At 44.7% G+C, this 21,118-nt stretch overlaps 1 protein-coding gene across 1 annotated transcript in view; it reads right to left on the bottom strand.

Moving 5' to 3' along the window:
- Nucleotides 1-5,648: 5,648 nt before the first annotated feature.
- Nucleotides 5,649-21,118, bottom strand: part of Ttc9 (tetratricopeptide repeat domain 9) — a 46,058-nt gene continuing 30,588 nt past the window's right edge. The window contains exons 2-3 of the mRNA XM_048362376.1: nucleotides 9,826-10,008; nucleotides 5,649-7,203 (exon numbers count right to left, since the gene is read on the bottom strand). Coding sequence (XP_048218333.1) covers nucleotides 7,124-7,203; nucleotides 9,826-10,008 — 263 coding nt within the window. The 3' untranslated portion in view covers nucleotides 5,649-7,123. The remainder of the gene's footprint in view (nucleotides 7,204-9,825; nucleotides 10,009-21,118) is intronic.

Below are 21,118 nucleotides of genomic sequence, written 5' to 3'. Positions count from 1 at the left end.
TTTCTTTTTTCCCCACGTAAACTGTAAGCCTCTTGTGTAGAGGATATCATGTTAACCACTGAAGTGACTGCAATGAAGGAATAAATAAACTAGGACAATGTTCTTTCTCTAGAGCACAATTTCTCTTGGGTGTTTTATGTGTTTCAATTCAGTGGAAAGAAATACTAAGTGCTGTTAGGAAACTGGCCCAAGTTCAGGTTTGGTCTTTGTTACTTACATACAAGCTGCATGACTTTGAATAAGTCATTAACTGCTAGATTGATCCCTCATCTGTAGGACAAGAGGAGAACTGTTGGGCTTTATACTCACGTCTGCCCTTGTAGTCTGTGAGACTTCAGAAACAGGGCAAGCCTAGGTTTCACATGTAGGCTTCCTTCCAGGCAAGCAATCCACCAGCAGCTGTGATCTCCCAACCTTTTTCAGGGGCCTCCGCCTTCTCTCCTTCCTCCATGTCTTAGCAAATATTAATAGCCCAAGGCCTCGCTGAGTGTGGTTTTTAATAGAATCTAATTTCAGTCCATTTCATGCTGCCTTGGTAATTTGAACTCTGTTGTGCCTGATGGACTGCATGCATTTTCCTTGTCTCTTCTGCCTACCCTGGGCTGGTGTGGGCACTGGGAACAGGATGTGGGGTATCTTAATCCGAGCAGCTGTCCATCAGCTAGTTAACCTCACCTCCATTCCCACCATTCTTAGCTTTCCTGATGAGGCTATCAAGAGCACTGAAAGGAGAATGGGAAATGAACACTTTAGTTCCTGACAATGCTTTCTCCTTGCAACTCAGAGGCTGCTGGCTGTGGACTGTTAGGAAGCAAATTGTGTGTGTGTGTGTGTGTGTGTGTATGCATGTGTATGTGTGTGTGTGTATGCATGTGTATGTGTGTGTGTGTGTGTTAATGATTAGAAAACTGTTGATTCTGGAATCCATCAGAGTTATTTCCATGAACTACTGTAGAGCTGTAGAGCCTCAGCTATGCCTGGGGATCAGAGAGATATCAAAGGGCTTGCGGGAAGGCCTTTCTCTTCTGGAGTATGGCGTATAGAAAGAGGGAGGCAAACATGTAGCAACCACACCATCAAAGAGGAAAATGAGGCTGAGGAGGGAGGGGGAAAGAGATGAATATCTGATGGATACTCTGTAGTGGGAACTGAGTAAAGAGATGACTATTTCTTACCCCTCTCAATTCTCTTTTAAGAACCACCACATCTCCATGTGTAGTTTAGGAAAACTAGGTAAAAAAAAAATTGGACAGGCCAGGCACCGGTGGCTCATGCCTATAATCCTAGCTACTCAAGAGGTTGAAATCTGAAGATTGTGGTTCAAAGCCAACCTAGGCAGGAAAGTCCATGAGTCTTATCTCCACTAAAACTACCAAAAAAGCCAGAGGTAGAGCTGTAGCTCAAGTAGTAGAGGTCAAGTCTTGAGCACAAAATCTCAGGGATTTTGCCTAGGCCCAGAGCTCAAGCCCCAGAACTGACAAAAATAAATAAACAAACAGCTTTCCCGGAGGCACACAGCTAAGATCTCCTAGCTGTGTCCAAGCTGGTATTCAAGCTGGTATTCATCTATCTACCACCTGATTTGAAATGGTGGAGTGAAGCAATGCTAGTCTCTGCAGCAGTGACACTGACCACACGTGGTCATCGGAAGCACTCTCGAATGTTCTAAACATGGTAGTGTCTCTAGCAAGCTGTAAGTTGGACTCATCACATCTGAGGTAGTGGCTGAGAGGGTCTGTTTTAAAAAGCTCATTGCAGTGGTGATATATTAGAAGGCACAGGCCTGGAGCGCATGCCTCCTCTCCTGACCTAAGTCTCTCAGGACACCTTCATTTCCCAGAAGCACAGATCTAGTCCAGTCCTGGGTTTGCCACTGAATCCATTATTTATCCATTTTAGTTTAGCTCAATATTCAAGAGCTTTTGAGCATCCATAATGCACAGGCACTGTGCTAGACCATTTGGCTGTCATCTCTCGAGGAATATCCAGGTGGTGGTGGCAGAGATGGATGTAAATAGAAAACTACAATTAGTTGTAGCAAATGCTGGACAGAGGTAGGATTGGGTTGCTTTAGGAGCATAGGCCATGTCTTTGAAGCTGTGATCCTGGGCCAAGACTTATTAAGTCAAAGAGAAGGTGGCAGGATAAGGAATAGACATGGAGGCAGAAGGCTCAGCATGGAAAATTCCACAGCCCCAGCACAATGGTTCCAGTCTATGCCACAGTAGAATGGGAAGTGCCTTGGAAAGAGGGGTACGGAGCCAGAGGGAGAAAATGCATGAAAGACCTTGTGTACTATGTCACATACACGTTTTGCTCTTTATCCTAAAAGTGATGATCAACTACAAAACTTTTAAAGCTGTGAAACCCATGATAAAATTATATTTAAGAAGAGCCACTCTGACAGAAATAAGATGATAAACAGTAGGCAGGAAAAGCTGGCTATAGAGGAACAAATGAATTATGGTATTCAGAATTTATGTATATCCAAAAGCACCATAAACAAAATTTGAAAGCAAAGCACTTGGAAAGCATATTGGCAGCATTTCTTGACAAAAGTAATATTCTTGCAATTACAATTGGTAAGAAAGAGAAACATATCAATATCAAATAAACAAAAATTTGCAAAGATAGAAGTACAGAGGGTCAATAAGTATATGAGAATGTTATTCACTAACAACCAAAGAAAGTTAAAATAACATTGACACACAATTATTTTGCCTACCAAATTGTACAAGGTTTGTTAAGTGATAACTTACAGTGATAGTAGTGGCCCTAGGAATAGATACTCTAGAGACTGCCAGTAGGACCATGCTTGGGACAAACTCTTGGGGTTGGGGGAAGGGTGTCAGTTGGCAACACATATCAAAATCCTTAAAAATAATTGAGTAATTTCCTTCTTGGATTAAATCCTAAGGAAACCTAAAGGTACAAAACTCAGTGGCAGGAAGGTATGCTACTACCAACAATAGAGATTGGGGATTAATGGAATCATCCCTATTTGGAGACTCACTGCAAAATGAGGGTCTATCCATACATAACGAAGGTGCTTTTGGTAATGTTTGAAAGACATGAGGAAAACATTCTTCATATACTCAATGAAGTAAAAGGAAAAACAAAAACATGTCTGCTATGTTACTTTTTTGTGTGATCAAAGAACATATATGTATATATGTACACATATATATGGTTTGAAAATGTTTATCTGTGAAATTAGAGGGGAAGTAGATATTGGCAGAGAGTGGAGAAGAATTAATTCTGACTAGAATGCTTTTTGTACTCTTGAATATTTAATCTGTTTACATATTTATATTCTAATATATAACCACACATTTTGAAAAGTGGATAAAGAAGATGTGCAGTATGGCCCAGTTTTCCATTAGAAACAAAGTAAACCTGTTATGTGCTCCTGGTTCATTCCTGTAATCCTAGCTACTCAGGAGGCTATGATCTGAGGATCGTGGTTCAAAGCTAGCTGGGCAGAAAAGTCTATGAGTCTTTTATCTCTAATTCATCACTAAAAAGCTGTAAGTGGATGTGTGGCTTAAATGGTAGAGCACCAGCCTTGAGCAAGAAAGCCAAGTGAGAGCATGATGTCCTGAGTTCAAGCCTCAGTACAAGTAGACACACACACACACACACACACACACACACACACACCACCACCACCACCACCACCACCACCACATAAAAGAAAAACTATGCATGTATGTATACATTTATTAAAAAAAAGAACTGAAAGATATACCAAAAAAGATAAAACTCTGCTATCTTGGGTGGTAGGATGATGGGTTGAATTTTGTCTCCCACTCCAATTACAGTACACACACGAAGCTTTCATAATTAGACAAAATGTATGGGTTTCCACCACCCCCGCAAAAGAGTCTATCATAAAAATCCAGGCAGAAGATGACAATGCAGGTCAGATCCATGATTAGTGTTCCCCTTACATAGTTCACCAGTGACAGCTATAAAGTGTGTAATTAAATCTTAGTCCCCTTTTTTTAGGATGGAAGAAGTGAAGGAAGTCAAAGACTTGGAAAAGTAAACAGAGCTAGTAAACAGCTCTCTAAAGTATCCGTTGGACATATGCTCAGTAAAATTCAAACCTGCTAGACCCAAACATTAATTGCTATCTCAGGCAGCTTCTTTTGTGGGGAGGATTATTGATATTTGGGTCACAGTGAATGGAATTCCAATAAGCATGTGTATCTAAGTCAACAGACAAGCTAATGACCTATACACTTGTTCTAGGAGGTTCCAAGAGGTTGTCCTCACCTACATCTGAGGTCCAGGCTTTCCCCTTGGGATGGTGACAGTCTTATCCCCATCTGTCCAGCTCCACTCCAGCTCAGTCCATCAAGCAAGACTTCTCTCTTGTTTCCATGTTGGGAATACTCACGCAGAGTCCTTCATGATGCATGAAATCAAAGGAAGACCCTGCCAGTTTGATCTGGTTCTGCAGGCCTCCTCTGACCTCATTTTCATCCTTTAGTTCCTAACGGTTTGTCAACTTGCATACTTTCTGGGCTGGAGGCTTAGGAATGGGGTAGTTTTGCAAACAGTCCTATGCTAGGCCTGTGGCAGGAGTGAGAGAATAGGAACAGGTAATTTGGCAGCTGGAATGGCTTTTTCCTTTTGCTCTTCTTCAGAGGTGAGTCATTGTGACCCACTGGGTAGTTCTAGCACCTTCTTGAAGTTCCCATTTAGAGTGCTTAGGGAGCTATATATGTATAACCTGTGCTGCTGGCTTGTGGGCCCCTGCTGTTATTGGATCTTGTAATGGCAGAGCTTCTGCCTAAACAAATAACCCATAATTAACTCTGGGTCTCCTTTTCGCCCATACTTGTAATTGTGGTCCTTTTCCACTGCCGGGGCAGGGTGGAATACTAGGTAGGTTGTTCAACTCTGTTCTGGTCCCATCAGCAACTATAACAGGTAATACACTAAAATCATTCTTTTTGTTGTTGTTGTTTGTTTTTGTTGCCAGTCCTGGGGCTTGAACTCAGGGCCTGAGCACTGTCCCTGGCTTCTTTTTGCTCAAGGCTAGCACTCTGCCTCTTGAGCCACAGTGCCACTTCTGGCTTTTTCTATATATGTGGTGCTTGGGGAATTGAACCCACGACTTCATGTATACGAGGCGAGGACTTTACCACTAGGCCATATTCCCAGACTGACTGAAATCATTCTGAGTGTCAGCTGTTTCCTCTTGGATGGTCACTGCTCTAGCCAGAGGGATTCTGATCTCTGGTTCTTTTCTGCCTTGGGTAAATATAAGAGGAGGCCCATGTAGCACCATTGATGGTGAACATTTCTCAACTTAATGCATAGTATGGTGCTCTCAAACAGCTGTGACTTCCTAGTATAACACACACACGCACATATATGTATGTGTATGGGTGTGTGTGTGTGTGTGTGTGTGTGTGTGTGTGTGTGTGTGTAGGGGGGGGAAGAGAGAGCGCCACAGACAGCACAGTTACTGACTAGAGCTCCAGAGTTAGATCTGGTTCAAGTCCTAGCTATGTCCTTTAAGGCCATGCTTAAGGCCATGCAACCTGTTAATTTTCCTGGTTTTTCCACATTCTTCTCTATCACATAGAAATAGCATCTCACAGAGTCATCATATGAAAGAAATGAGAGTGTCCATGTAAAGATCTGAAGATAGTGCATTTAATAAATCCTATGAACATTATTGCATCTGCTTATATCTTAGTTTTATACAATATTGTGTCACTAACCACACGAAAAATACATGAAAGTGCTTGGAAAATGTTTAAGCATCATATAAATTAGCGATGTCATTGGTAATAATCTCATAAGCAGGTCTCAACTTCTTCATCTCCACAAAAATTGGGACTATATCACATGTCCCACAGTATATTGCACTACAATGGGTGAGCCCTCAGAAACTGTTTCTTATTTGACTGAAGCAACATGGCATAGCACGAGAAAGGCTAGATAACAGGAGACTAGGCTGGGATAAAATTAGTTTAAGGCAGGAAAGTCAGTCTGCAGTCATAGTTTATTCATTCAACAAATATTTGTTGAATACATTCTATGGGCTAGATATTAAGTTCAGCTAATGTGATCATGAAGAAGCTATACAAGTTTCCACACAGCCAAGCCCTGGGGCTGGTCTCCACAGTTTCAGCCTGCTCTTTACAGGACAAAGGCTGCAGCTGACATGGCGTACAGAGCTGGACAAAAGGCAGATGGCTTTGGGAGAAACCACGTCCTGCCTGACTACAAGCAGCTCGGACTGAGGTGCAGGAGTGGATTGCTTCCAACAGAAATGATAGGAATTGCTGCCTGTGGATTTCTTCTTATGTATATTAAGTGCTCCACAGTTCTGTGTCCTAGCCTTCGGCACCATCTCCCCATCCCCATCTCCTACATTGCCTGCCCTGCCCCAACCCTTGGCCCAGCCTTGAGCTGTCCCTGCTGCCTGCTGGCTGGAGGCGGGGAATGGTATGTGTGGTCACCAGAGGGCCTCAGAGTGGGCCTTGATGGCATGTGAATCCTGGCAGAGACTCAGATCCCTGAGAGGGAGAGAAGAAAGCACAAGCCAAGCCACGTGAGGGAGGGGATGGCAGGGGCTAAGGTGACTCAGGAGAGTGGGGTTGGGGGGACGACTCCAGTGTACAAATTCATAGTCTCTATGTTGGCTTCATCCACACTTCAGGTTGTTTGTCTCATCCCTGGATGTGTTCCGGTTGCCTTAAGATGCTCTGGTGTGTCAGGAGGGTGTCGAAGGATCCAGTCCGTGGGCACTGTGTGTGCTGTTTGTCAGAAGCACTGGCCCAAGTCCAGGGCCCATTTCCATCCCAAGCCTGTGAGACTCCTCCCCAGCCACCCCAAGAGAAACGAGGCCTGGCTCAGCTGCTGACCTACTACAGAAGAAGATGGCTCCATGTCTGGGCAGCACCACCTTCCAGTCAGCCTCTCACCTTCTTTTCACACTGGGAGTAGACACAGTGTTGGGGAGCAACAGGAGGAAGAAGAGGTGCCTGAAAAAGTGGGAACAGAGGGATAGAACCCAGGGTGAGGCTCTCCACCCAAGGGGTGGGAGGGGGGCCTGGAGTCCCCAGTCAGGCATAGGTGCAGCTCCGGAGAGGCTTCCTGGTTACATGGCTTCTTTCTCCCTCTGGGAGCATCTGCTGAGCTTCATCTCGGTCAGCTGGATGTACCGAACCACGTTGGTGTCTAAGGGGAGAGAAATACACCAGAGGTCTACACAGAATCTGGCAAAAGCTGGGTCTGCAGTTCAGGTGCAGGCCCAGCTCGGCTTCACACATGCTCAACCTCAGGCCCTTCTGTCTTTGCATGGTGGGCCGCCAGGGACTAGTCTCTTTCTTTATTCACCAGCCTTAGCAAATGCTAAGGAGGCAGACAGAGGGAGAGGAGAGGATTTCTCCCCTCTCTCTATGCAACAGTAATCTTAGTGGGCTCCCCCAATCAGCCTAGTTAACTGAGATTTGGAGATTATCCTCAGGCAAATGACCAACTTCTCTACTTCTCATGTCTCAGCTGAAAGAAATGAATTTTATTCTATTCATTCTATTTCTTTCTTTCTCTTTGTTATGATGCCGAGGAATTTGATCTTGGTAGGCAGGCACTCTACCACATGAGCCATGCACCCATTCCCTTTAGCCCAGGTTATTTTTGAGACAGGTTGGACTGGATCACATTTCTCCTATTTTTATTTTCTACCATATCAGGAATGATAGGTATGCACCCCAACACCCAGCTTTTTCTGTTGAGATAGGGTCTTGAAAATTGTTTTTTGCCTAAGCTGGTCAGGAACTTCAGCCTTATTTTAGCCTGTGTGTAACTAGGGGAAACAGGTGCATGCTACTGTGTTTGGCTGTTGAGATGGGGGGTGGGGTGGGAGGGTGCAGGTTGCATGAACTTTACTCACAGGCTGTCCTCAAACCATACTGAGTAGCTGGGATTACAGGTGTGAGCCACCAGTGCTGGGCCAAACTGCATTTCTGAATATCAGTTTTGTACCAGGTTTGAGATGGGGCCTCACTGTGTTGCCGAGGCTAGCCTTGAACTCCTACATTCAAGCGATCTTCCTATCTCAGTCTAATTAGCTGGGACTTCAGGTGTGTGACACCATGCCTGGCTGTGGTATTGTTAACCTTCATTATCACACCTCTCATTACAGTCTTGTGAAGTATGCATTCTCATCATCATTGTGACAAAGGGAAAGCGAGGACTGGCGGCATCAAATAAGATACCCAAGAAGATGCACAGTAACTGGGGCGCCTGACTCCAAAGCCTCCTTTTTCAGTGGATTCATAAAATTGCAGTGAGGACCAAAACAGGTAAATCTAAAATTACTTAATGATCAACAAATATTAGTTGAACTTGTTTTAACCTGAGGAGTTTAAAATTACTTTGCTGCATTGTCTTATTTTTGTCTTCAGAAGAGGGTCAGACAACTAATTCCACAGCTAGGGCATTCGGCAACCCCTCCTCATTCCAGTTCTCAAATTAGTGAGGAAGGCAGGACATGGAACAGCTCCTGAGCTCTGCTGTCTAGAGCAGAAGCGTTACAGGGCTACCTGGGATGTTTGCTCCCAGCAGTAGAAATGAATATCGCCTCGCCTCGTGCCCAAAAGCACACACAGAAGAGCACTGGCACAGAGTAGCTGCTCAAGAAAATTCTGTTGCATGAAACCAGTTCTCTCTTAGTTCTCAAGTTGCTGACAGCATAGTTGTCAGAACATGGTTTGTATATAGTAGATACAAATAAGAAGCATTTAAAAAAGACAAAACATACATTCGGACATTTGCATATGGATACTAAAGTTCTTAAATCTTCTTGGAAGAAGAATTGCAAAAAACAAAAAACCCACCCCCCCACAAAAAACAACAACCCCCCCCACAACTCATCCATATGAACAAAATAACAAGTCAAAGTCCTTTTATAAGTATTACCTCTCCCTGACCACCTGATATAAAATAGCACTCCTTTCACTCTACTTTATTCACTGTATAGCATTTACCACTACTAAATCATAGTTCATCTGTTTGTCCATTTGTACTATCCATCCTCCTCTAGTAAAATGTAAGTTCTTTAAACATAATAACTTTTCTATTATTTTTGAGATAGAAGGGGCCTTACTATGTTGCCAAAGCTGGTCTCAAATGGACCTCCTGTGTCAGGTCCTGGGTGCTTGTACATTCTGTGGAACTCATGCCCAGCTGTGACTTTCTTCTGTGTACTGCTAGGTACTCAGCACTTATAATAGTTCCTGGCCCACTGTACTCCCCGTGGAATGAGTGAAGGAATGACTGGGTCTGGATCTAAAGGGATGGTGCAGAAAACTCATTCTCTAAAGACTGGGATCTGACTGGAGAAGTGACAGCAGACTTTGCAAAAGATGCTGTACCATCTCTAACCAAATGTGAGCTCCTCATAGGTGGGTACTATGTCTTTTTATCCACATCTGTGTTGCTGTTCAGTATAGACTATAATTGATGGTAAGAATGTAATATATATTTAAAATAAAACATATAATTATATATGGTATATATTTACTTATTGAAAAGTAATGGAGCTGGACTTTGAGTTGGAAAGAAAAGAGTCTGTGTATTTGAAGAGAAGAGATCCCCATAGGTCCTGGAACCCAGACCCTGGTAAAAGCATGGACTATGAATTCTCTTCACTGCAGGTCCTATCATACACCTGACCCCTAATTTGCCCTCTCTGCTCTCACTTGGCCCTGCTAGCCATGGAAAGATGACCAGTGCAATAAAGCGGTTCAAGAGCTGTCAGAGGGGTCTGACCTAAGAAAGCAGAGATTGTCACCTTACCTGTGGGTTGTCGAGTCCTGGCTTCTTTTAGGTAGTAGAGTGCTTTGTCATAGTCTCCAAGGTGGTAGAAGGCCACCCCAGACCGGTAAAGGGCCTTGAAGTTTTCCCCTTCCTTCTTCAGAACCTTGAGGCAGTACTCCTTGACTCGCTCATAGTTTACCAGCTCCGCCTGGAGCAGGCAGGCTGTGGAGGCAGAATAACAAGAAAAGGCTTTCAGTGCCACAGTGGAATGCTCTGAACATCTTCTTTTGTTCTTTCTTCCCAGAGGAAATTCAGCAGTGTTGGGCCTTTCCATTGCTGTGTCTGTCATGGGATTTGGCATCTAATAATCCTGGGCTACAGGATGGGATTCATCCCTGACAAGCCATGTGACTTAAGCGAGTTACTTAGCCTTGTGCTGTGGGCTAAATTATGTCTCCCGTGATAGATATGTTGGAGTCTTGAGATGGTGGCCTTGCTTGGTAGCGTAGGAGAGGATAGGGTAGTGTAAGGTAGTGTAGGTAAGTTAGGATCTTTAGACGTGATCAGCCTAAGGAGTCCTTAGAGTAGGCCCTAATTCAATAGGATCAGTGTCCTTATAAAAGCAGAAATAAGAGAGGAAAGACAGAATGAAGAGACACAGATAGATGACTCCTACCTACAATTATAGCCAAGGAATGCCTGAGGCTACCAGAAGCTGGGAGAAAGGCATGGAATATATTCTCCCTCACAGTCCTAAGAAGGAACCAACCCATTAATGCCTGACCTTGAACTTCTAGACTTCAGAACTGTGAGATAATATATTTCAGTTACTTTAAGCCACCTGGCTTTGAATGCTTATTTTGTGGCAGATGCTTGTCTCATCATTTTACATGTCTTACCTGACGTCATCCTCACAATACTATAATGTAGGTATTATTCTTACTATTACCCTTTTGCTGGTAAGGAAGCTGAGGCTCAGAGAGTTTTATCTTTTAATTTTATTTTCCAGTCTTGGGGCTTGGACTCAGGGCCTGAGCACTGCCCCTGGCTTCTTTCTTTTTTTTGCTCAAGGCTCGGAATCTGCCATTTGAGCCATAGTGCCACTTCTGGCCTTTTCTATATATGTGGTGCTGAGGAATCGAACCCAGGGCTTGATGTATACAAGGCAGCACTCTTGCCACTAGGCCACAGAGAGCCCTCAGAGAGTTTTAGAAACTTCTCTAAGGATACATAATTTCCAAAAGGCATGGATGAGATTTAAACCAATGCTCTCTGGCTCCAGAGACTTTCCTTTCTTTTCAAAGTGTTGTTCATGGTGGATAGGGAATACACAAAATAATGACCATAGCATTCAGGGCCGGTCACTAATAAGCATTCAAGTAGTATAAGTTTAAGTTACTATATTCCTTTTCAGCTTTGTACCAATGATCTCAGCCTCTGATTTCCTTGGGGGAAAGCTCTTCCTCCTCCTCCTCCTCCTCCTCCTCCCCCTCCCCTCCCCCCCTCCTCCCCTCCCCCCCTCCCCTTCCCCCTCCCCCTCCCTCTCCCCCTCCTCCTCCTCCCTGGGCACTGACCCTAAGCTCTTCAGCATCAAGTCTACCACTTGAGTGCCACTTCCGGTTTTCTGGCAGTTAATTGGAGATAAGAGTCTCATGGACTTTCCTGCCCAGGCTGGCTTTGAACCATGATCCTCAGATCTGAACCTCCTCAGTTAGGTAGGATTACAGGCATGAGCCACCGCTGCCCAGCAGTCTTTCCCTTTTATACTTGATTGTCTCTGTGGTTCCTGAGAACAGGGACATTCTGATGGACTATAAGGACCAGTTCACACAGTGCACAGCTCTAGACATGAGGCACACAGGGGTCCGAGAGGAAACCAAAGCTAGCAGATGCCCCTGGGAACACCTCTCCAACATCCCATAAAACAGCCCTATTTGAGTAAAGCATTGCCCTCTGAAAGGAAGGATAGCCATGGGCTGAGGACAGGGTGAGGGAGACCTTGGTGCGTGACTGAAATATCTTAGGGAGTGGTTGAACTTTTAAACCCTAGGTACTCACTACAAATGATTTCAGCCTCTATTCAAACATACACATATTTAGTATGCACTGGCTAAAGCAAAAATGTGTGCTATGTGCCTGGCACCAGTGGCTCAGGCTTGTAATCCTAACTACTCAGGAGGCTGAGAGCTGAGGATCCTAGTCCCGAGTCTGTGAGACTCTAATCTCCAATTAACCAACAAATGGAAACAGAGCTGTGGCTCAAATGATAGAGTGCTAATCTTGAGGGGAAAAAAAGCCAAGGGACGGTGCTCAGGCCCTGAGTTCAAGCTCCAGTACTGTGCATGGTGTGTTCATGTGTACGCGTATGCGTGCAAACACACATACACACACACACAGACACACACACACACACACAGGAGCAATCCTTTTAAGATGCTCTCTTGCCAATTACCTTTCCAGGTCTGATCGTCATCTGAACAGAAGATATCTTACTTAATTGACAGAGAAGATGGAACTCCTTTAGAAAAGATGTCTTTGGGAGAAGGAGTATTAGAAGGGACACAGCCTTCCTTGGGCCTGATGTGATAGCAGTAGCTCAACTTACAAGAGCTCACAAGAGAAAGATGACATTGGAGGACAAGAATAGGAGCTGTAAATCTCTAACCATACCTCCCTAATGGAGAATTCTTTCCTACTGCAAGCCTGGGGTGAATGGGGTTTGATTATGTAAAACGAGCTGGCAGGCTTTCCTTAGCTCCACCAAGGTGTCTTCTAGTCACTAATAAGTGAAGACAATCAGTGAGTTGAGAGCCCCACATTGCCCTCACTCCTATGCATGCAGGCAGAGAAAATCAGAGTTTGATGATTATTCCCTTAAGCAATCACATCTAGACCTCAGGCTAGAGCCTGTGAGATTCTCTTTACTCTAGCTCCCATTTTGTTTTTCTTTTCCCTGGGGCATGCGGTGCACAGTGACTGCCAGGGCAAAGTGCCATCTACTCACACAAGATAAAGGGATCAGATGAGAGGAAGAACCAATTCCTGCAGTCATTGGCTTATCTTCTTATGGCTGACTCACCATGGTTTGCCCTTAATTGCTGAACAGAAGAGAAGTAATGGATGGTTGGGAAGAAAAGGAAGTCCCATCTGGGCCAGGAGCTACGAGTGGAGAAGGAACCCACTCTGTAAGGCTGCCTTGATGGTCTGGGTCATCTTATATACTCTCAAAAAGATATGTTGGAGTCCTTAATCCTCAGTATGGAACATGTACCCTTGTTTAGAAAAAAGGGTCTTAATAGAGGTAATGAAGCCAAAAGGTGTTAAAGAGGATCCTAATCTAAGTGACCCTATAAAAAGGAGAGATTTGGCTTGGGTGCCAGTGGCTAGTGACTCATGCCTGTAATCCTAGCTACTCAGGAGGCTGCGATCTAAAGATTGTGGTTCAAAACTTGCTGGGGCAGGAATGTCCATGAGATTCTTATCTCCAATAAGTTACTGAAAAGCCAGAAATGGAACTGTGACTCAAGTGGTAGAGCATAGCCTTGAGCACAAAAGCTCAGGGACAGTGTTCAGGCCCTAAATTCAAGCTCCAGGACTGGTATTACTCCTCCCCCTCCCCCCAAAAAAGGAAAAGAGAGAAACTTGGACACAGAGACAGACATACCTAGAGGAAAAATGGTCTGAAGAGACAGAGATACCTTAGGCTATCCTATACTTGCAGCAGGAATTATCCCTGCTCATCCCTTGGTCATGGACTCCTAGCTTCTAGAAATGTGAAACAATAGCTGTGTTATTTATAATCTTGGCAATTTGGTAAACTTATTACAGCAGCCTTAGGAAGCTATATCATCTTGCTGACCATTCTTTTATGAGGTGGATCCTGGAAATGTCTTTCTACTATTGGGGAAAATTTGTTTTCCAACTTATTTCACAGAACTATAATAGCATAGGAATAAAATGGAAGGAATGTAGGGACTGGATGGAGGTTACTATTCACATGATTTAGCCAGAGAACAGATCACAACCAAACCCAACAGGCACAGAGTATCGAACTAGCTCCTAGGGTGCAGATCAGAGCTCAGCAACCAGGGTCCAGTGACTAGTGCAGGTCTGTCGGCAAGCTTATTGCCTGTGTTCAATGAACAGGAAAAGCCCTAATTTGTGGAAGTTCTTAGGATGCTGAAGCCAGCTAATCAATGTGTGTTATATCTCTTCCTCAGTGCTGGGACAAAAACTGATTCTTATAAGCATTGACTCTTTTGGAACCTACTTTAAAATACAGTTTTCTCAGCAATAAGTATGTGCATTGGTGAACATTTCCATCCTGAGACCTACACTTCTTGTTTTACACATCTACAAAGTTTCCAACTTGTTGCATTTTATTGAGATTGCTTGTTACACCCAATTTTCCCATCCCATGAAGTGTTGATTTTCTCTTCTGCCTGGTACAAATGCTTGCTTTTACAGTTCTGAAATGACTTTTGGTTCCTCATTTTTGTTTTACTGTCTAGGATAAAAACTCCCTGGCTCCAAATGCTTTCTTAATTGCATTGAAATGCTCGAGTTCGGATCCCCCGAAAGACTACCAGAGACCAAGACCAATGCAAGCAGCAAAAAGGGCGTTTATTTCGAGCTAGCTCGGTCCTCCACGCACTCAGCACGCTGGTGACGCAAGAGGCCCTGAGCCTCGGGCTCCCAGCTGTTTTATACATTCTTTGGGGAAGGCAGGGACTTAGCATACATCATAGCATCTTCCAACAAATCAACACACTGCGGGAAAATTAAAAAAATAATTCTTAAGCATGTTTGGTGCATTTGGTGGTGGGAAGGAATCTGGAAAGGGTCATTGGTCAGTTCAAAGGACAGATGCACTTAAAATTGATTGGTTAAGCCATAGGGGTGTAGCAAGGGAGGATGTATGAACAGCTGCAGGGTTTTGATTAGATATTGGAAATTGTACTCACAATTGGATACTGGAAATCCCTCTCACAAATACTGGAAATCACACTCACGATTAGATACTGAAAATTCCACTCATAACTCATGGTTGGATATGGTCTTTACCAGGAAGCGAGGGGTGGGGAGTAGGACTTATGGTAAGGTCAGTCAGGTACAGAATGGGATCTGGCTCTACAGCATGTTATTTACCAGATTTCCTCTCAAAGGGGTATCTTCCACACTGGGGTTGGTAAATACATACAATATTACAAAAGTACCTTTGAAGACAGAAGGAGCATCTAGGAGTAGAGGCATAGAATGGGGCTCTGGGCCTCTTTCTGCTTTTACACACCCTCCTCCCCCTCAAGCGTCAGGCCCTGGTGCTGCCTTCCCCCAGCCCTTTTCCTAGCCATAAGTGGACTCCACAATCCCAGCTGGGTGGCTGACAGGAAGCTTTATGGATGGAAGCTTTAAGGGAAGGACCAAAAGCCATTGGGCTCCCTTGAGTCTTCACAATTCAGGGGAATTAGGAGCCTTGAAAGCCAGCTGTAGCAGGAAAAATGAATATGAATAGGTTGGTTCTCAACTCTATAGGACTCAGGAGAGCCTATGAGGGAAGAGAAAAGCAATTTTAGCCTGGAAGTTGCTGGGCCAGTTTAGCTGCTTCTGAGCCAATGACTGAAGACCCTATGCCAGCATAGCAATTCCCTGTGTGCCCCTGGTGAAAATGGTAAAAATGAAAGTAATTATGAACTGGGTACCTAGCTACGAGCTATTACAACTACCTAGCAGTCATCCTAGCTACTGAGGAGGCTGAGATCTGAGGACTGCAGTTCAAAGCCAGCCTAGGCGGAATGTTCCTCAGACTCTCATCTCCAGTTAACCACCAGAAAACCAGAAGCGATGCTGTGGCTCAAGTTGGTAGAACTCTTACCGTTGAGCAAGAGCTCAGGGGCAACGCCAGGCTCTGAGTTCAAGTCCCAGGACCATAAACAATTAAAAAAATTTTTTTAAGTAAGTGACTATGGTTTCAGTTTGCTTTTCCTTGAAGGCTTGTGGATAATGTATAAAAGCCCTAAATGTTGGTCCCAGTGTTAAAACTCAGGGCCTGAATGCTGTTCTTGAGCTTTTGTGCTCAAGGCTAACACTCTAGCCCTGAGCCACAGCACCACTTCAGATTTTTTGGTGGTTAATTGCAGATAAGAGTCTCACAGGCTTTCCTGCCTAGACTGGCATCAAACCAAGATCCTCATATCTCAACCTTCTATGTAGCTAGAATTATAGGCACAAGTCAGCAGCACTCAATTAAAAGCACTGCATCTTGATACCTAGAAAACCCAACCCCACAGATGAATGTTTCTTCTAAAAGCACACAGTGGAAGTTACCACCAGCACCAGCACCACCACCACCACCATCATTATCATCATCATCATCATCAATTTCCAGTACTGATAGTTGAAATCAGAGCCTTGTGCTTCCTAGGCAGGCATTCTACAACTTGAGCCTTAGGGTTATTTAGTTAAGTAGTTGTACAAAAAGGTTTCCATTCAAGTTATGAGTGCATTGCATATTGATCAATGTCACCTCTTTCCTCTTTCTCACCCATATATCTTCACCCCTATCCCTACACTCAAGTTGTATAGTTCAAGTTTTACATAAGGTACATTGAATATAACGGCTGAATTCGCTCACGCTTCCTCCTTCCATTCCTCTACCTCAACATTACCCACTCCAAACCATCTTCCAGAGTGGTTGCATTAGTTTCCATTCCCATCAACAATATAAGAGGATTCCTTTCCTAGCTCTTCCCCTGCAGCATCCCTGCCAGTATTTGTTCATATTCTTAATGATGGCCGATCTTACTTGGAGTAATATGCAATCTCTCTTTCTCTCTCCTCTCTTTGTCTCTGTCTCTTTTTGGTCATGGTTGGAGCTTGAACTCAGGGCTGGGGTTCAGTCTCCAAATTTTTTTGCACAAGGCTAGTGTACTAAGGAGGTCAGATCTGGCCAGCACCATCATTGGCCACATGGCAAGTTGTACTATCTGGCATCTTGTCTTGATAGGCCTACCTGAATTCCTAGAGGAAGGGAAGTCCCATCTCCAGGTTAAGTTCCTGAATCCCTGGAGACAGGGATGAGCCCTTGGCTTATAGGTTACTGAACTTGTCAGTCAAGTGCTTGGGACTGGGAGCTTCCTGTGACCCAGCTCCTGACCTGACCCTATTTAGGGTCAGATCAGCCCAGGTGCCATTATGCCATGACACATGTCTGTCTTCGCATCCTGGGTCCTGTCTCCTGGCTTGTTTCTGATCACCATGGTGTCGTCAGCTCTCCATTGGAGCTGAATTGGTTTGTTGGTATTGTTTTTATTCTACCTTTCTTCTCTGGCCTGTTTCCTGACAGTGTTAAGGGTATTTGTGGGCCGCAGGCCTTTGTAACAGCTGGCTGCCTGCAAACTGCTAATGCTCTAATAAAGCCTCCAAGATTGGATCCTTCGAAATGTGGCTTCTCAGATAATTTACTATGTAACACTAGCACTTTACCACTTTGAGCCACAGGACCACTTCCAGTTTTCTAATGGCTAATGGGAGATGAGGGGCTAGCTTTGAACAGTGATCTTCAGATCTCAGCCTCCTGACTAGTTAGGATTAAGATGTGAGCCACTTGCATCTGGCTTAATGCTGTTTTGATTTGCATATCCTTTATAGTGAGTGATGTTGAACATTTCTTTATGTATGTATTAGCCATTCTTGTATCTTCTTCTGAGAAGTCTCTATTTAGCTCCTTTTCCCATTTATTAATTGGGTTACTGATTTTTAGGGTTTTAGTTTCTTGAGCTCCTTGTATATTCTGGATATTAGGCTCTAGTCAAATATATAACTGGTAAAAACCTCCCATTCCATCTTTTTAGCTTGGTAACTATGTCTTTTGCTGTGCAAAAAGGTTTAATTTGATACAATCCCATTTGTCAATTCCCTCTCCAATTGTCTGAACCCCTGAAACTCTACTTAGAAAGTCCCTCTCTATGCCAATAAGTACTAAAGCTTCTCCGTCTCCTTATTGTAGTAGTTTCAAGATTTCAGGTCTCTAAAAACCAGCAGCCAGAAGCAGTGGAGAAACGCAGGAAAACAAAAAGGAGCAAAAAAGAAGAGCCGAAAATCTACATGGAGCCGGAGAATCTCCGGGGCACCCTCCCCCCACCAGCCAACCCTGGCCTGAACAGGGCCAGGCTGGGAAAGGGGGAACCCGGCGATCGGCAGACAGGCTGCAGGGAGCGCAGAAGTCAGACAGCGGGACTCCATGGACACCAGGGAGAGTGCGGACCAAGAAACACTGCGACAGCGACGGGAAGTTCGGGTCCACACCGGGTTCGGACAGACAGCGGCTGGGGAACCCAGCGCAGCAGAAGGAGGGAACTGAGGAAGCCACCACGACATTTCGCCACCCCCTGAAGGACCAATGGCTGCGCGGACACACACACAATCCAGGATCAGTGAGTCCCCCATTACCCACCCTCCACCAATGGGAGACCAGCTATCAGAGACCCAAGCCCTACAAAGAAGCTAGATCTCCCTCCCTCCTCCTCCCCACCCTGAGGGAACAAAGAACACCCAAATCAGGCGGGAAGATCCCATCAGGCTCTGGGAAGTCAGTTTAGCAGGGGAAGGGCAGAGCAGCCCCAAGGCCCCACAGGTTCCTGAACTGGCAGAACCGGCCCCGCCCCCTTCCCAACAGGGGCCTGGGGACGGCCGGCAGTGCAAGCCCCACCTGAGGCGCCTGGACCTCGAGGACCTTTACAACTAAAATCACAGGCGCTGGTGGGCAATACCAGCACAGCAGGGACACCTGAGCCTGATCACGCCCCACCCTCACAGCAGAGGCGAGGTCTGAGGGTGCTAACCCACACCCGGACAGTCGATCCCACTGGGCCCCACACATACCGCCCTCCCCAACAGACTCGCAGGAGGGCGCAAACACAACCCAACAACCCGGGGCTCGCTCTGGGAGGCGTACCCCGCTAAAGTGGACGGGGCCACAGCACCAGTGCCTGTTGTAGCGGGCGCACAGCACACAGGAGGGCAGGGCCCCCGGCGACAGCGCCCGCTCTGGTAGGCGTACCACACACTGGTGGGCAGGGCCACAGCGGCAGCACCTGCTCCGGTAGACACGCCTACACAGGAGGGAGGGCAGAGCTACAAACCAAACCTGAGAAGCCAGCCACAGATTTCCAGATGCGCAAATCACAAAGAAACATAACACAGTTCATCAAAGAGCAAGCCAACTCGCCAGCTCCAAAAAGCAGCACGACTGAAGAGGAGATGGAGAATAAAAAAGCAAATGAGGCCATGTTAACAGGAATGATGGAAAGTGTCAGAAATGAAATCAGAAAACAATTCCAGGAGTTTAGAGGGGAAATCTTAAAGGACACCCAGGAAGCCAAGAAAGAAATGAAAGCAAAAATGGATACAATGCAAGCCTCCTTTAAAGAAATGGAAGCAAAAATGGATACAATGCAAGCCTCCTTTAAAGAAGATCTTAACATCCTGAGAATTGAAATGCATGAAAAAATAGATTTAAAATACAACTCTTTAAAGGAAGAAATTTCCACGATCAGAGCTGATCTGACAACCATAAATAGCTCTCTGACAGCCATAAACTCCGCAATTGAATCCACAACACAAACAGTTGACCATATGGAATCCAGAATCTCTCGCCTGGAAGATGAAGCAGCCAACAACAACCAGAAAATGACCACACTCCAAGAAACAGTGAAGCTTCAGGGCAGACTAATCCAGGAACTAATGGACAAAGACAAGAGATATAATCTGCGCATAATTGGAATAGAAGAAGGAGCCGAAAACTAGAGCAGAGGGCTTAAACATGTTCTCAATAAAGGTATTGCAGAAAATTTCCCCAATCTCACTAGGGACCCATCCAGGTAACCGAAGCCTATAAGACACCTGGCAGGCCAGACCCCAGAAAAGCCACCCCAAGGCACATAATATTCAAGACTTCAGATCTCAAGATTAAAGAGCAAATTCTGAATTGAGCCAAAGTGAAGAAAGAAATTTTCTACAATGGGAAGAGGATTCGAATAACAGCTGACCTATCCACACAAACTTACCAAGCACGAAGTGAGTGGAAGAACACCATCCAAGTACTTCAGGCTAACAATATGCAACCTCGGATCAAATATCCAGCGAAATTGGAGTTCACATTCAAAGGGAAAACCAGATCTTTCCACACCAAAGAGGAGCTAAAGGAGTATGTGAATAAAAAACCAGCCCTGCAGCGAATTCTAAGAGGGGAGCCCCACCCAACAGAGATCGTACAAGACACACAGACCAATCAGAAAGAAACTACAATAGCCAAAGTACAACAGAAAGACAAGAAAAAAAAAAGAGGAAAATACAGCCCAACAAGAAAATAGAAGGAGAAAAAACACTCTTATCCTTGATATCTTTAAATATAAATGGTTTAAACTCTCCGATAAAGAGGAGCAGACTGGCAGGATGGATCCGCAAACAAAAAGTTGACATCTGCTGCCTACAAGAGACCCACCTTACAGCAAGGGACAAAAAAAGGCTTCGAATGAAAGGATGGAGTAAGATATACCAAGCAAATGCACCCACCAAAACGGCAGGTGTAGCCTGCCTGATCTCAGACAAGCTGGACTTTTCATTAAAATCAACTCAAAAAGACAAAGAAGGACACTACATATTAATACAAGGAAAAATCTAGAATCAAGACATCACGGTGATAAATGTATACTCACCGAACAAAAGAGGCCCTACATATGTCAAGAAAATTCTCACAGAACTACAGAACAAGATAGACGCAAACACAATCATAGTGGGTGACTTTAATACCCCTCTCTCTCCAAGAGACAGATCCAACACCCAGAGGATTAGCAAGGGAGCTGAGGACCTAAGTAACACCATATCCCAAATGGATCTGACAGACTTGTACAGAACCTTCCACCCTAAAGAGACCCAATACACCTTCTTTTCAGCAGCCCATGGATCATATTCCAACATAGACCACGTCATAGCCCACACAAAGAACCTCAGCAAATACAAAAGTATTGATGTCATCCCATGTATTATATCTGATCACAGTGGATTAAAGGTAACCCTCAACAACAAAGGATACCACAGAGGCTATACACACTCTTGGAGGCTAAACCCCACACTGCTATCCAACACTTGGGCCACAGACCAAATTAAAGATGAAATCAACGAATTCATAAGCCACAATGACAATGAAAACACATCACAAAAAACCTATGGGACACAGCTAAGGCAGTACTGAGGGGCAAGATCATTGCCCTCAGCACTCACATTAAAAGAATGGAAGCAGAGCAGATGAATAACGTCACGATGAAACTAAAAC

The sequence above is a fragment of the Perognathus longimembris genome, chromosome 14 (genome assembly GCF_023159225.1).
Source record: "Perognathus longimembris pacificus isolate PPM17 chromosome 14, ASM2315922v1, whole genome shotgun sequence".
NCBI classification, from domain to species: Eukaryota; Metazoa; Chordata; class Mammalia; order Rodentia; family Heteromyidae; genus Perognathus; species Perognathus longimembris.
The sequence above is the reverse complement of the archived record's forward strand: the minus strand, read 5'-3'. Positions and strand labels throughout refer to the sequence as shown.